Below are 15,689 nucleotides of genomic sequence, written 5' to 3'. Positions count from 1 at the left end.
TTGGCCCCTTCTAGTTTACTTACTTGGACCTTTATCGATGTAATTTTTTGAAGAGAGCAGGGAGCTCTATAACGATTTTATTTACCAGATATCATTCCTAGAAACAGAAGGTGCTCCTTGAATTTTAAAACCATGACAAAAGAGTACCATATACCGTAGCCACCTTAGTGTATTAGACTGTCTTAAAAGTGATGCAGTTTTAAAACATAAACACTGGGTTCTGAATATGTTGGATAAGTTTATAGATGAGAGTTCTACGTCTGATTGTTAAGGTACCCCAAGGATATTTAGGGCCATAAGTTTTATAGTTTGGAGTTAGATCTTATCTGTTATCTCGGTCTCACAAACGTCCCATGTTTCCCCTTCAGAACAAAGCACTCAGCTGGATATATTAGGCCATACTGTGTCACCTTAGGGCACAGAAAGAAAATCAGGATTATACCTTATTTATTTTTATCTCATTTTTACTTATGCTCTATTTTATATGTTTGCAATATATTGTATATGTTAAACATTAAATGTATACATACATGTACTTATAAGCAGATCTATAAATATTGGAGGCTGTTATCCAAAATTATTACCATCTCTTTGGACTGTGTTTGGTTGTAAGTAATAGACAGGCTAACAGTGACTTAGACACACTATACTTATGATTTACCTTACAAAAGTGTGTAGGTGATCTTAGGGTTAGTATAGCAGCCTAGTGATTTCATTAAGGAATTTTTCTATATTTCCACTTACATATTTGGCATGATGCCTTACAAGTGTAAAATTTCACCTCATGGTGAATTTTATTTACCTTTCCCAACACCTCTGTGATTTTAGGTGAGTAGTGCTATATGGGTACTATATAGTGAAATGCATGGGTAAATTCTTAAGATTTCAAGTTTATTAATAACTGCATTTTATTTATCTATAGAAGAATCAGGACTAATATTCTGTTGTGTACTGAATCAAGTTACTTAAAATATTTAATAAGGATGTTCTCTTAGAATTTCGTCAAGTCATTGTGAGGGGTAAGCATGTGGATCTTAAATCAATTTTGGGATTCTCTAAGCTATGGAAATAGAAAACGTGAGGGCGTGTTAGACTTGACATCTCTGTACTCCCCCACCTTGGGCCTTTGCAGAGGCGTTTTACTTGGTTCTGATCCTGTGTATTGTGCGCTGATGGATGGTAAAGCGATGGAGAAAGTGGTTGGTAGGATAGGGCGGTAACCACCAGAGACAGTTGTCAGATGGAAACTAATTGATTGTGATTGCTTTGCCATTGTATTGCTCTTGGGGTCTGCAGCTTGTTAAAACCACTGATTATAAAATAAGGATGTCCCTTTTTATGCTGTAGTTTATGTTAATGAAAAGCTGTTTTTAGAGGAATGATCAGTGAATATCAATAAATGGATAATAAGAAACTAAAGGAAAACTTAACTGATCATGAATTAATATACTTCAGAGGTCAGAGTAGTAGTCAACTGTGTGGTGGTTCATATTGAATTTTTGGCTCAGGGCTCTTGAATTTTAAATATTTCCCATAGAAAGAGAGATTGAGTCTGTGTAACTATTTATCACATACTGTCTTGAATAACAAATCTTCCCTGTAGAGGAGATCTTCTGGAAAACAAACAAACAAACAAAAAATGTGTCTGTTTTGCAGAGCCTTTATTTCATGCCAAAGTATTAACAGGCAAATATTTTGAAGTAGAAAAAATGAGTTCCCATTGTATGATCAAGAAAGAAGATTAGAAGTGGATTTTTCAATGCTCACAGTATATGAATAGCATATGAGTAGGGTCTGTGTGAATCTGAAGGCAATGTGATTATTTTGCAATATTTATCAATATTAAAATGACTATACTAAAATGATAACATTAATGTGAAAGTTATGTCTAACTTTTTATTGTAAGATATACATTAACTTTTAGATGATTATAGTGATATCTTTAATGATCATATCTTTCATCAATGGTGTTTAAACTTTAGTGATGTTAGCGTTATCACATTTTATTTTAATTGGGTCATAGTTGTTTTACAATGTTGTGTTAGTTTCTGCTGTACAGTGGAGTTCCCTGTGCTCTACAGCAGGGTCTTATTAGTTATCTGTTTTATACATATTAGTGTATATATGTCAATCCCGGTCTCCCAGTTCATCCCACCCCCACCCCCTGCTTCCCCCCCCACCTTGAGTTATCAGATTTATTGCAGACATTTTTACTGAGCACCAATTCTGATTAAGGCTCAACCTCTGACCTCAAGGAACTTACAGACTAAAACAGATAAAGGTGTAAACAAATGGTTACTTGCAGCATTGAATACAGTGATACAAGTAATAAAAGGTTCTGGAGGACACAAGGGGAAGATGACATAAGCTCTGAAGAATTGCTGGATGTTATCCAGCAAAGAAAAAGATGGTCCAGGAAGAAGGATCAGTATGATGGTTCCTGGTATTGGGGAAATAGGATGATAGTTGGAAATGAAGTTGTGTGTTTTAGGATGCAAGATGAGGCTAGACAGGCAAAATTCTACCTGGTCTATGTTTTTCTTTGCTGTACTTAGGAATTTGGAGTTCTTCCTATGGGAAAGGGGCCCATTGAGGCTTTCTAGGTTTGGGGAGAACATGAGTGAATTTTCTTTCTGGATAATAACTCTCCCCTCCATTCGGATGGTGGGTAGGAAGAGCCTCATTGTGACCTCCATTTAGTAAACTGGTACAGTGGCCCATGCTGTGGAACATTATTATTAATCTATATCCATGTAAAGGAAATAAAAAGAGCTTGCATGCTGAATCATGTATCCATCTTTGGCTTTTTAAATATATGTTTCTTGAATAGTGCAATGAAATTGGTGCTAATATTTTAGTTGCTTAAAACTCTGAAAGAAGAATGTCTATATGTTATAACAGATTTTTCATCTAGTAGAGCGTATATGCTTATTATTAGTATCATATTGAGGAAGCTGATATGATATATAACTTAATTTAAAAAGTGATTATGATTTAAAAAACACATGTTTAAGAGAATGCTAAAAAATGACAGTAATTTAGTCGTGTTAAATATTTACCAGAATCATTCCTCACATTTGAGATTCTGTTTCAGCATTTGGAACATTTGCATTTTAATTACATAATAAAAGGAAAAAATGAAAGAATAATTGGCTTAGCTATTAGCGAATTAACAGCCATAACTTAAAAAAGATAAAAACACACACACACACAGAAACTGACATTGGTTTCCATAGAAGAGTTACAGTATATGTATGTTGATCAGATATTTAATGACGTTTGACAACAGTTACGGGAAGAGAATGTTGTTTCAATCCTTTAATACAACATGTTGCTTAACACTGCAATTAATGAAAGTTGAGATATTTGACTGTAGGGTCATTCAACTTTTACTGGTAATGTGTCCTCTAATGGGACCTGTCTAGAGTGATTCCAGTTGTTAAAATCTTGTGGAGAAATAAGACAGTTGGATCCAGTAGTTGTCTTAGTCCTAGCTGCCATAACAGAATACCATGGACTGGGTGGCTTAAAAACAACAGAAATTTATTTCTCACAGTTCTGGGTGCTGGGAAGCCTAAGATCAAGGTGCCTGTGGATTCAGTGTCTGGTTAGGACTTCCTAGTTCATAGAGGGCTATTTTCTTGCCGTGTCTTCATATGACTAGAATGGGCGAGGGAGCTCTCTAGGGTCTCTTTTATAAGGGTATTAATCCCACTCATGACCCAAAGGCCCCACCTCCTAACACCATCACATTGGGGGTTAGGTTTCAATCTATGAATTCTGGGGGGACGCAAACATTCAGTCTATAAAATGGTCATATCCAGTTGTGTTTTTTCAGTACAGTGAAGGTTCCATCCTGTCTGGCTGGAGTCAGCAGCCATAAGAAGGTCTCAGTGCCCAGGTCCAGCCCAATGACAGGAGCTGGTGGTGTCAGAATGAACTTCTGACAGCCTTTCTCTGTGTTTCTCAACAGATACGACGACATATTCCACGGAGCGGTCTGAGCACTTCAAACCCTGCCGAGACAAGGACCTTGCCTACTGTCTCAATGATGGCGAGTGCTTTGTGATTGAAACCTTGACTGGGTCCCATAAACACTGTCGGTAAGTCACTGCGGCGACTGGCACTGAGGGCAGGTCCTCAGAGAGGCCTGGAGGTGGAAGGGGGTGCTGAGCTCCAGGAATATGCAATGTGATACATGTAGTCCAGTGTTTGAATAGCAGAATCAATAGTTTTAATGTGGGAAGGAACAAGGCTGGTATCTTTAGTATTTGAGGAAGGAAAACTGAATTAAATTAGACAAGATGTTTCACCTGATTAAGTAAAGGAAGGTTTACTTTTATATGTAACGACTTAATAGAAATAATTATTTACTCACTTTAGAAGCCTGTATTTTTGGTGTGGGATTTAGGCACATATACTCAGAAATAATCTCTTCCTGCAGACCTACAGGTTGTGGCGTGGCAAGGAAACTGCTCAGCTAAGATCTAGAGTCTCAATGTTTACTGTGAACCAAACCCCAGAGACTGTAACTGTGTCCAAAGGAAACTGCATCTTATTTCGATTCTGCCCTCGTTTATTAATTTCAGTCCTTTTTTTTTTTTTTTTTAAACACCTCTGATGATGAAATACTCTCCGGCAAGGTGTTGTAAATGAAATCATAGTCCTGTTATAGTCTAGGTAGAGAACAGGGAAAATTCCCAGTGGAGATCAAGAAGGTGTTTAATGGGTTTTTAGAAACAAAAGGTTAGATAACTGCTAAAAATAAAAACAAGTGGAGGTAAATAGTGGTCTTGTAGACACTGTAGCTTTAAAGCTCCGTAGAAGAATCAAATTAGCATCTAAAAAATATTTCCCACCAAGCTTTTATTTCCAGCGCTACCCTGGTAATTTGTTTTTCCTTGCAATTGTATATGCTTCAGTGATCATATATATCTACACCCCTTTCCTTCTCTTTATTTACTCTTCTCATATGACACAGTTATTAAATTAATTATTCCGAATCATGAAGCATGGAAAATTATGACTTTCTTCTCTCGCTCTTGCTATTATAAAACTTTATTCCATGTTGTTTTATTAAGATGGCACAGAGAAATGTGCCTTATAGTTATGAACTTAGAATGTGTCAGCAAATCCTGCCTGGCTCCACAGGCTAGCTTCAGTTCACAGTGGACAGTGACACAGGTTTGGAAGAGCTGATCAGTGATAGTGGCCGATCTCCGTGAGAGCCACTGTGTATCCCGTCGCCTTGCATCACCCTTGACATGGTGGCTTTCATGTGACTTGGGCAGTGCCGTTACATTGACTTCATTTACAAAAGTCACCACCCATTTCTGTCCTCTGAAAACCTGAGTTGGGGATCAAGGGCAGTGGGAATGGTTCCTCCCCCACATTTCTCTGTTCTTGTTATGTTTATTAGATCAATGCAGACACAGGTAGAAAGCACACAGGTAGAAAGCACGCAGGTGACTTGAAGACCTCAAGGGAAAAGCCAAGAATGAGGTACCATTTCAAAGCACGAAGTGCATCCATGCTCTTATTGGTGATCAGCTATGTGTTAATGTTACTTTTGTCAGTCCAGTGGCGTCATATGTGGAAGTGGGCAGTGCCGTCAAATAGGTTTGAATTTATAATTGATGAAGGGATGAATCAGAAGCCTTACCTAAAGCAGTGACTTTTGCGATGGTGTTTTACCCCAGGGAAGTTTCAACTCAGGCCCCACCACTATACGCAGGCAGGTCTGATTCATCATTTCAAAAACTGAGAATGTTGAAAAAACAAAAGAATTCCTATTTGTTTTTAACATACAGCCTCACTATAGTCTCTGTTAAGTTCACAGGTGTATTAGTTTGCTAGGACTGCTGTAACATAGCCCTGCAGATTGGGTGGTGTAAACAACAGAAATATATTTGATCACAGTTTGGGAGTCTAGAAGTCTGAGATCAAGGTGTTGGCAGGGTTGTTTCCTTCTGAGGGCCACGAGGCAAGGATCCCTTTCAGGCCTCTCTCCTTGGCTTGAGGGTGGCCATCTTCTCCCTGTGTCTTTTCATTTTCTTTCCTCTGTACAAGTCTTTATTCAAATTTCCTTTTCTTAAAAGGGCACCTGTCATACTGGATTAAGGTCCACCCTAATGACCCTGTTTTAACTTGATTGCATCTCTAAAGACTCTTTCTCTAAATATGGTCACATTCTGAGGTACTGGAGGTTAGCACTTCAACATTGGTTATTTGGGAGACACAATCCAGTCTATGACAGTAGATCTCAGGTCCAGAAAAATAATTCTTTTCTTTTGCACATATGTACATGTCTGATTTTTTTTTTAACATAGACAAGCAGAGATATATCTATGTTTTGGCTGGAATGATGTACATGTATAATAATTTGGGCCTGTCTTCATAGTTCATGCATATTTCAGCACAGACAACCTTTTATTTATTTAACATAGAGTCACAACATAGCTAATCATGACAAAAGACCAGCCTAGACAGAACTGGAACTCCAGTAGGTTAATAAGTGCATATAAATCTCCTACTAGTGCATACGAAGAAATCACACATTGCGTGTGTCAACTATTCATCTCCCAGGCTTTGCTGTGAATAAAAGGCTTACCATTTGTTCTTGCATCAGCCACTTGTAAGAATTCCAGTGTAGTTATTAATAATGTGCCATTTTATACAGTACTCTATTTAAATAGTATGTTTCATTTATTCTCCTCCATTCGACAAATGTTTATTGAACATCTCCTATCACAAAGATACTGTTGAATAAATACATACAGATATGAACTTAGGAATTAAATGGCACTGCGCTTTGTAATGCACTTGGAGTAAGTGAAATACTTCATCTCCAGGAAATCAGGAAAACAAGGGAAATGACTTTCGTGTGATTGGCATGCTACCAGGGCTATCCTTCTGATGCATTACTAACTGGATTCTGTTGCAAGTTAAATAAACCACAAGTTAATAGATCAGAGCAGCAATATTAAGGGGTGTACCTGAATTTAGCTCATTAAATAGTTTGCTTTTTACATGTCTCCAAAGATTAAACATTCAAATCTGAGAGAAGTTAAGATTATATATATATATATTTTTAGTATTTTAAAAATAAATTGCAATCCAATTGTGAATTGGATCAAGATATCTTTTCCATGTTGTGAAAAATCGATCATGCTGAAATGCTTATGTTTCCTTGCCGAGGAAGAATAGTAACAAAGCTACCTAGATCGTCCCTGATAGAGATCCTGAGAGTGTATGCCCCAAAATGTTAAAAGTGCAAATCTCGGGATAAGGGAGGGAGGTTTCATGGTTTTCTGTTGTTATTTTCTCACTCTTTAGTGCATTTTCAGATCTTTCAAAAGACTGTTTATGGTGAGAATAGAAATTATAGAGCAAGCTGATGAAAATTTAAGAGGAATACCAAGATCATAAAAATAACTAGATAGATTTTAAAGAATAACAAATAGGCAAACTTGGTGTTGCTAAATTTACAATATAATCATTGATTATTGGTTGACTGATTAGGAAACATAGAACCTGGTATGTTGTGGAACTTAGTGTAGAATAAGGAGAGATTCATAAATCGGGGAAAATGAGAGTCTGGTTGTTTGATAAACTTGGTTGACTGTTAGGTAAAACAAAGTTGGAGTTTTACCTCTTCCTTATATACCAAAAGTTGTTCTTAATGAATTTAAGAGTTAATGTAACAAATAAAGTATTAGGGGAAGCAGTAAATAACATGTTTCTTTACATCAGCAATTGAAAGGACCTTTTGAGCAAAAAGCAATGAAAGGAAAAATTAACAGCCTTGACACAACATTGCTTTTTTGATCTGAATATCATAAATCAGAAACAAAATTGAAAGACAGATAAAGTGTCAGTAAACTGTACAACAAATATGGCAAAGAATTGATATTCTGAAGAAGTCATATAGATCAATAAGAGTAACACTAAAATTAAATCTCAATAGGAAAATGGGCAAAAGAGAGGAACATCCTCTTCCCTTGAAAAGGAATCCAAGTAACCCGTAAGCATGAAAAATACTCAGCCTCACAAAAAAATGCAAATTAACTTTTTTTGTTTGCCTATCATATTTAATGATTTTAAAAAGCAGATAGTTTCGTGAGGGTGCAGTAAAAAACACTGTCTTATTCACTACTTGAGGGAGCGTATTTTGTTAAACATCTTCTGTAGGTGATGTTTCAACATCTTTGAATTCTTTCTAAGAATTCAGCCTACAGAAATGTATATGTAGATTTATTTTTAAGGATGTTTACCACAGGATTTGTAACAGCAAAACAAACGAACGAAGGAAACCTGAATTTAGATGTCTATATAAATTAGAATATATCTACACCTTGGATGAATTCAACGTAACTGGAATTTTCAAAATTTTAAGGATGTGAAAATGCTCATTATATCATATTATGTAGAAAAATCAGAATATAAAATTGTAAAGTTGAACATACGATAGCAATCCAGTTCTGAGAAAAAGCTGAATAAAAAGGCTAATCGGATTTACAGCTATTGTCTTCTTTGAACCTTATGAGTTTTCCAAGATCACTGCATTGTACATGTATTTCATTTATGTAACATCTGGTTAAGACGCTTGACCCCTGCTTCTCATCTTTCCATTGAGAAAGATAGCATCCCTGTCTCTGTTAAATCAAGGTCATTATAATTCACTATTATTAGGCTGATAAGAGGACTTTCAATTAAGCCATTCCAGATTAAACACTATCAAGTCCATTAGAATGTGCCTGTTCCTTTTATTAAAAAAATCATTTATGCTCTTTATAATAATGATTTTCCATGCTGAATTCATGTGTTTTGAAACATAAAAAAAAATGGATTGAGTAATAGGAAGGTACAATGAAGCTGGGTAGGGAAGGAAAGCAAATCACTAGAAACTCCTTGAATCAAAATATCCTGAATAAAAGCAGGATATTCTCTACTATATTTATTTTTATGCCATTTCTAGAAATTTTAAGAACTTTGGGAATGGTGCTATTTGTAGCATATTTCACTAGAGTTGAAAGAGGTAGCCAGTTGTAACTGAAAAGATTGCTAGGCATTTAAATGGGCCAAGTGTGTTTTCAGGCCAAATTAAGTGAAAAGGATGTATCTCTTCTGAATTGAAGTTCATTAAATGTTGTACCAGCCTTGCTGCAAAAATGGATTTTCAAAACGTTGGAAAGGATAGCATTTGAGCTGAATTTGACCTGTGGTGATCATTTTGGAAATCTATCAGGCAATTCATTTGAAGATGCTTGGATCACTTGAAATATGGAACTGCTGGAAAAAGAGGCAAACAGTCCAATAGCAACCACTGCCTGAGGCAATACTTCCATAAAGCGGCTGATGGACTGTGCAGCTAGCTGGGTAAAATGCTCGTAGGAGTTGGTGAGTGGAAGGTGGGGAGCATTTGAAAGGGGAAGAGAGCCCTACCAGGAACTGCTGTTAATCACTGTGTCTAGTTCTGCTTCAGTAGGTTTTGAAATCAAAGTTTCCATGTTTAAGAGACTTGATTGGGCACAATGTAACGATATCCCTATGATATACTGTATAAAATTACAGGACATCCCTGTCAGTGCTTTGCTCCATCACTTTGGAGGTCCATTAGCTCTTCCACTTAAGGCGGGTCCTCTTTATCCAAAGCTTCTCCAGTAAGTGCTCTGAGAGCGGCCACTAATGACTTCCTGTGGTTGTAGCAAGTCGGGATGGAAATGGGGTTTTGGCAGAAGTCCCTGAGCTCCATTGACAGCAGAGGGTGGATGATGAAACGTCTATAACTCCAAGCGTAGTGTCAGAATCTCTGTAGAGTGGAATTGAATAGCAGGGTAAGAGTCTCAGAAGAATTTTCAAGTTCATCTGATAATTGTTCATGAGAATGTTTGCTGCAGCCCAGATGTAATTTGAGTAATGTGCAACAGCTATGTTCATACCAGGTGGTCTACCGACTGCCCTTGAGAAGAAGTGAGCCAGATTATAACCATGCATCTTTTTCTGCTCTGTGGATGACGTTCGTCAAAATCGTCTTATTAACTCAGAAAGCAAACAACACAGTGAACATAATTTGGCAACTTCATGACACTTAGGCAGTGGTTTACTTCTTCTGGTTTAAATTGGTTGCATTCCACCCGAGCTGGTTTTTCTTAGAGGGCTACTGAAATATCAAAGGACTGGGAAAGCACATTTGATAAAGAATAATAACACATCTTTTAGTTAATGGCCAAAGGTTTCTTAACCTTATTTTAATGTTTTCTAACTTGATTGGCAGCTCTCCTTGAAGCATGAAATGGTGTTTCTTGAGGTAGTTGTCAGGATTTGGGTTTTTTTGTTGTATCGAAGAACTGATATACGTTTGTGGTTTTAAATCGCTTCCTTATATGATTTGGGGTAAGAGGTACGTGAGGCAAATGTGGGTGTTCGAGATGAAAAGACTTGAGTTAAAAACTCTACTCGGCTTTATACTGGCTATGTGAGTTTTTTGGCAAGTGATTTAATCAGAACCTTCAGTCCTGTGTTTAAAAAAAGAGAGAGAGAGCCAGACACACTAATACCTGCCCTACAATGTTGATGCAAGAATTGAGAGCAGCAACATATAGAAAAATTCTACATGTATAATAGACAGTATGTATAATAGTTCTTTCCTGTTCCTCCCTTCTGCTCATATTGAAACCTAACAAAAGCATGTGTGCTGGAATCCTGTGAGAGAAATTGAGTGGGTATCATCTCCCTATTTAATTAGGAGACTTAGGCTTAAAAGGGGTAGATCAGTTGACTTGTGCCAGGGCTTCAAGCTGGGTACTCAGAGTTTCCCAGCACACAGAATTCAGCTTTGACCCACCAGTGCAAGTTAAAGAAAACTCACCCAGAAACTTATTTAAAAACACAATGATACCTGATCATGGGCGAGAACACTTTTCAGAATCAAGGATCATTGTAGCTCTTCAAGCAGCAAGTTTAGGAGCAAAGCAGGAACAAGAAGCCACCTTTGGTTAGGGGAATTCTCCCTGTCGACAATTTGTGAAGAGAGGAATCCCCTCTTACTCTTCAGTCCATACAGGCTGAGGGCCCTTCAGGTGTCTACTCTACGGCAATGCTGGTTCTGCCACCCTGGGCACCTTCCTGCATGCAGGGGTCACAGTCCTGTTATGGCAGGGACAGTCTGGGAGCTTGCACACACAGTCAGAATGCTGTGATTGCATACGCTGCAGTTCGAGTGGAGTATACATTATTTTTACCAAGTTTATTTAAACAACTGAGAACATATATCCATAAATATCATTTTAGATAGTGATGGTCTTTTTGTATAGATGTGAACAGTACTAACTGTGGTCCCACAGACCCTGCTGGGCAGGTTCCTCAGGCAAACATTCCAGTGAAAACCTTCTCAGGTCAGGACAATGATGGGTCGGATGTTCTGCCTCATCTTCTGTCACAGTGAGGGAGTTTGCAGCGCTCTGCCGCACTCTGTCTACTATTGAAAGTTCTCCTGCTCTAGCCTCAGTTTTAGAGCATTGGGCAGCATTTCACATTCCTGAGGATGGTATTTATTTCCAATTAACTTTGGTCTGGGCATTTTTTAAAAAGTATAAAAGATGATTTAAGGACCTGATCACATTGTCTCTGTATATACCGAAGTGTCAGTCTTTGTGTACTCTGATCATTATACTCCCCAAAGGCAAGAGCATCGGCAAATCTACCTGATAGAATAAACCCAGGGGATGTCTCTATGGTGTTTCCTGTGTGTCAGGCACCCATAGCAGCCCTGGAGAGAGCTTAGTAATGACTGAGGCCAAGAGCATTTCTCAGGTTATACAGCGATGGACCCAGGACTCAGACTAAGCAGGCTGACTCCAGGGTCTATGCACTGAACCTCTCCACTAACATCTTTCCTTTAAAATCCTAGTGGTCCAGGAATCCTAAAATCCCAACTGCTTAAAAATAAAACATATAAACTCTGGTTATCTTTCAGGATACCACAGTATTGGTTAAATATATACATATATTTGTAATTATATATAAGTAATATATACATATTTAAATTCCCCAACATATTATAATCTGAGGGACCATATAGATTGTCTTCCAAACCCAAAAATGTTTGAGATGTAATGGACAGTTTTAATAATTTCTTCTGTAAAATAAGCATAGACCAAGAATGCCCTGAGCTAAATAGCGTCTATTATTGCTCTAATTTTAATTTAGACAAAACTCAATTTTCTAGAAAAGCAGACCATCATTTGCTATATGTATGCTATATGTTTTTCATAGTATAAATGTCACGATATTACACAACCTCTGTATTATTCCCACTTTCCCCCAGTCAGCTGAGAGCTCCCTGAGTCACTAAGTACCTGCAGGGTCTGGATAAGAAGGCAGAGCAGGGTCTCTCCACTGTACCCCAAATCTGTGTAAGTACACGCCAACATCCAATTAGTGTTCTCTTCAGTTACCAATGTACCTAGCTATTATTTGTGAAAACTAAAAAAAATTGATGGGAGAACCAAGCCCTCCTTGTTTTACAGAAAATAGTCAGTGTTTCCGAAGTTTATCTTGTAGTGCATCTCTAACTCTGTTTAACTTTTTATAATTACAGCTATTCTGGTGGTTTTATGAATATCAGGAAAACAGCTTGCAGCAAAAAATCAATCCTATATACAAGTGCACACACAGACAGTGCACATACATGCTATACTTACTAGGTAGTCAGTGCAGGGTACTGAGATTCAATAGCAAACAAAACAAAATGGTTCCTTCCTTTACAGAACATTCTGTTAGTTGGAGCACCAAGCAGTCGACACAGTCTAGCATTACAGGATGCCCTGATGGGCAAACACTGACGGTCCCTGGGCACCAAAACTCATACTTGGGATAATAAGGAAATCCTTACCAGACTGGTAAACTTGGAGGAAATAACTTCAGCAAGTATGTATACATACAATCCCCCCTTGCAAATTAAAACAAACAAGAAATCAAAGATAAAATTAAAATAAGGAATAGGAAAAAAATGAAAGTAGGAAACATGAGTTGAGGGGTATCTTGTTTGGAGATATATGTCATATTTGAGTGATATAGAATGTGTTTTTAGATATATATATATGCCATATGTGAGTGGTGTAAGATTTAGTCCTACATACACTAAAAAATAAGTGTCAGTTTTATACATTAATCCCATCATTCCACCAATATTTGTTAAGCATATTCAATGTTTCAGGTCCAGGTGGTAGGAATATAGTGATGAATGTTCTCAGAAAAAATCATAAGAAAACAGTTAAGGGCATTTTCTAGTTCAATTCAGTGTGACAAGTTCTGTGATGTGTATCATCCAGTCTATTTGAACTATATAGCTCATATCTGCATAGAAGAATCCAAAACCCAGTGGTCCTGAAGCCAGGGAGAGCTTCTGAGAGGAAGTAACATATGAATTTGCATTTGGAAAGATAAGAGCCTACTCATTTCTTATTTTGAAGCCTGCTCTTGGCTTGCCAACAAAGGCACGGAGAGTTGAGCTGTTATTGGGAAAAATTCCCTTCAAACCACGAGGAGGAGATTTAAAATTATTTTAGATGCAATTAAGAATAATCAGTTTCATATCATAAATTCTTTATGCAATTGGTCACTTCTTTTCTGAATTATTTCCTTGAGTTATTTCCTCTCTTGTGTCCAGGTAGTTCTCAAAAATATATCAAGGCATGATGACATTTTAAATTCCATTCCCTCAAACTCAGAATTTTTATGGTTAGTGAAAAGAGCAGACAAGAGTATGGTTTTTCAAACTTAATACGTGTCACATTGTTTAAATTATGAAATCAAGATTCATTATCTTTATCCAAAATTAATTTATGATTTGTATCTACATATATGAAATATTTGCAGACTATTTAATAGCTACAATCTAAAAATCAGTTTATTAACATCTTAGGTATAAGCAATGATTTTCCAGCACTACAATTTTCCTGACAAATTAAACACATCCATTCAAGGATGCCTTGACCATGGATCATTGTTGAATTATTCAGGGAAAATGTAAGGAAATTACATTTAAAGTTACTTACTATCATGTTCAAGTAAAATGTCCTACATTTTCCCAATTTAAAAAGTATTTCTTTAGGAGAGCTGTGAGGCTCACAGGAGGTCAAAGTAAGGTAGACATGTAGGGTTTCCCTTATAATGAGTCAGGTAGCATTTTGGCATAAACAGTGACACTTATATAAGGCAGAAACCAGAAGAAGAAAGGTCGTGAGAGTTCCTCAAATGGGGCAACTTTCTAGATGATTAAAGACTAGTTTCTCATTTAAACACATCATAAATGCAGTTAGAGCTCACATTGGGGAAAGGAGTTATCATTTCAACAGCAGACTTCATTAAACAAACAGGCCCCAGGCTTTGAGGCAGATGAGTGCTCCAAGACAGAAGTATGAAGAGACTAAAATGATGCCAAGAGGCCAGCATGCCCTGAGCCTGGCCTCCCTGGAGTCCTCTGACAGCACATTGATCCCAGTGACCCTGTACTCCTGAAGGGCAGAAATTCAATTAGGAACTCTCAGCTTTGAGTCCTGGGAAGGAGGGACATGTGCGTCGGGGGGAGGCTCCACTGCTAGAGGAAAACCATTTTCCAGCAGTTATAAAGCAGAGGCTAATAATAGAACAATGGAGAATGAAAAACACTAAGTTGGAAAGAACTGGCAGAAAGGATGAGCTGTTAAGACATCAACTTTAAATAAGGTAATAATTTTGCTACACTTTGTGGTGTTCTAGGCTAATTTACAGCCACAATTGAAGTCACGTGGGAGCCTTACTCTGTGACAAGGTTTGCTTTTCAGTGCTCTGGAAAGCTCTTTTCTTTCTGCTTGGGTTAGCATATGTGAAAGAAATAATGATTGTTTTAATGATATTAAATAGTGGCTTTGACCTCTTCCCCCCACAAGCTAACCAGAACATTATCTGGATGTATGAAATGATTCATTTGTGAACAAAACTTGTGTTTCTATTATAATATTCCTGTTCACCTGCCTGACTCTCCCACTAGGCTGTGAGTTCATCTTTGCTTCTGGAACCTGCCACCTACTCAGTAAAAATAAATCTTATGAATGAAAAGAACCCTTGACAATACCTACCACCCGCATTTTTGAGAGGACAAATGTGAGGTGTTAATAGTGAGACAAAAATGCTAATAGCCATCTTCCATTTCACACTTACTAAGTGCAAGGCAGAAGTTTCCAGCCTTTGTACACTACTTCCTGATTGTCTGCCTAGTTCCCATGTTAAATATGCAAAAGAATGTCCTATCCCCATTTGATGTCCAGAAGGAACCTTGGAGAGGGTAAGTAGCTGCTTCAAGGACATACAGCCAGTAGGTGGCAGGATTGAGCACCAATCTCAGTTCTGTTGGACTCAAGCTCTTGGTCTTCTAACCTTGTCAGGCTTAACACTGTTGTAAAATCATCAAGGCTGAAGGTTAAAAACGTAGATTCTCAGGCTCCTCCTCTGAATTTTCCAGTTCAGGTCTTGAGACAGCCCCCAGGAAGCAATTGTGCATTCAGATGATTCCGTTATGGAGACAAATTTGGGAAGCAGTGAATGAGATTTGTGTTTCTCAAACTTTAATGAGTGGGTGAATCCTCTGGAGATTTTGTTCAACTGAAAATTCATGTAGAGTAGGTCTGGGGTGAGGCCTGAGAGTC

At 37.6% G+C, this 15,689-nt stretch overlaps 1 protein-coding gene across 9 annotated transcripts in view; it reads left to right on the top strand.

Annotated features, from left to right (window-relative positions):
• Positions 1–15,689, top strand: part of NRG3 (neuregulin 3) — a 1,071,784-nt gene that overhangs the window by 479,891 nt on the left and 576,204 nt on the right. For all 9 annotated transcript variants that reach the window (XM_060034679.1, XM_060034686.1, XM_060034685.1 and 6 more), the window contains exon 2: positions 3,974–4,103. In XM_060034679.1, the coding sequence (XP_059890662.1) occupies positions 3,974–4,103 (130 nt within the window). The remainder of the gene's footprint in view (positions 1–3,973; positions 4,104–15,689) is intronic.

This window comes from Delphinus delphis, chromosome 16, assembly GCF_949987515.2.
Source record: "Delphinus delphis chromosome 16, mDelDel1.2, whole genome shotgun sequence".
NCBI lineage: Eukaryota > Metazoa > Chordata > Mammalia > Artiodactyla > Delphinidae > Delphinus > Delphinus delphis.
This window is presented reverse-complemented; position numbering and strand designations above follow the sequence as displayed.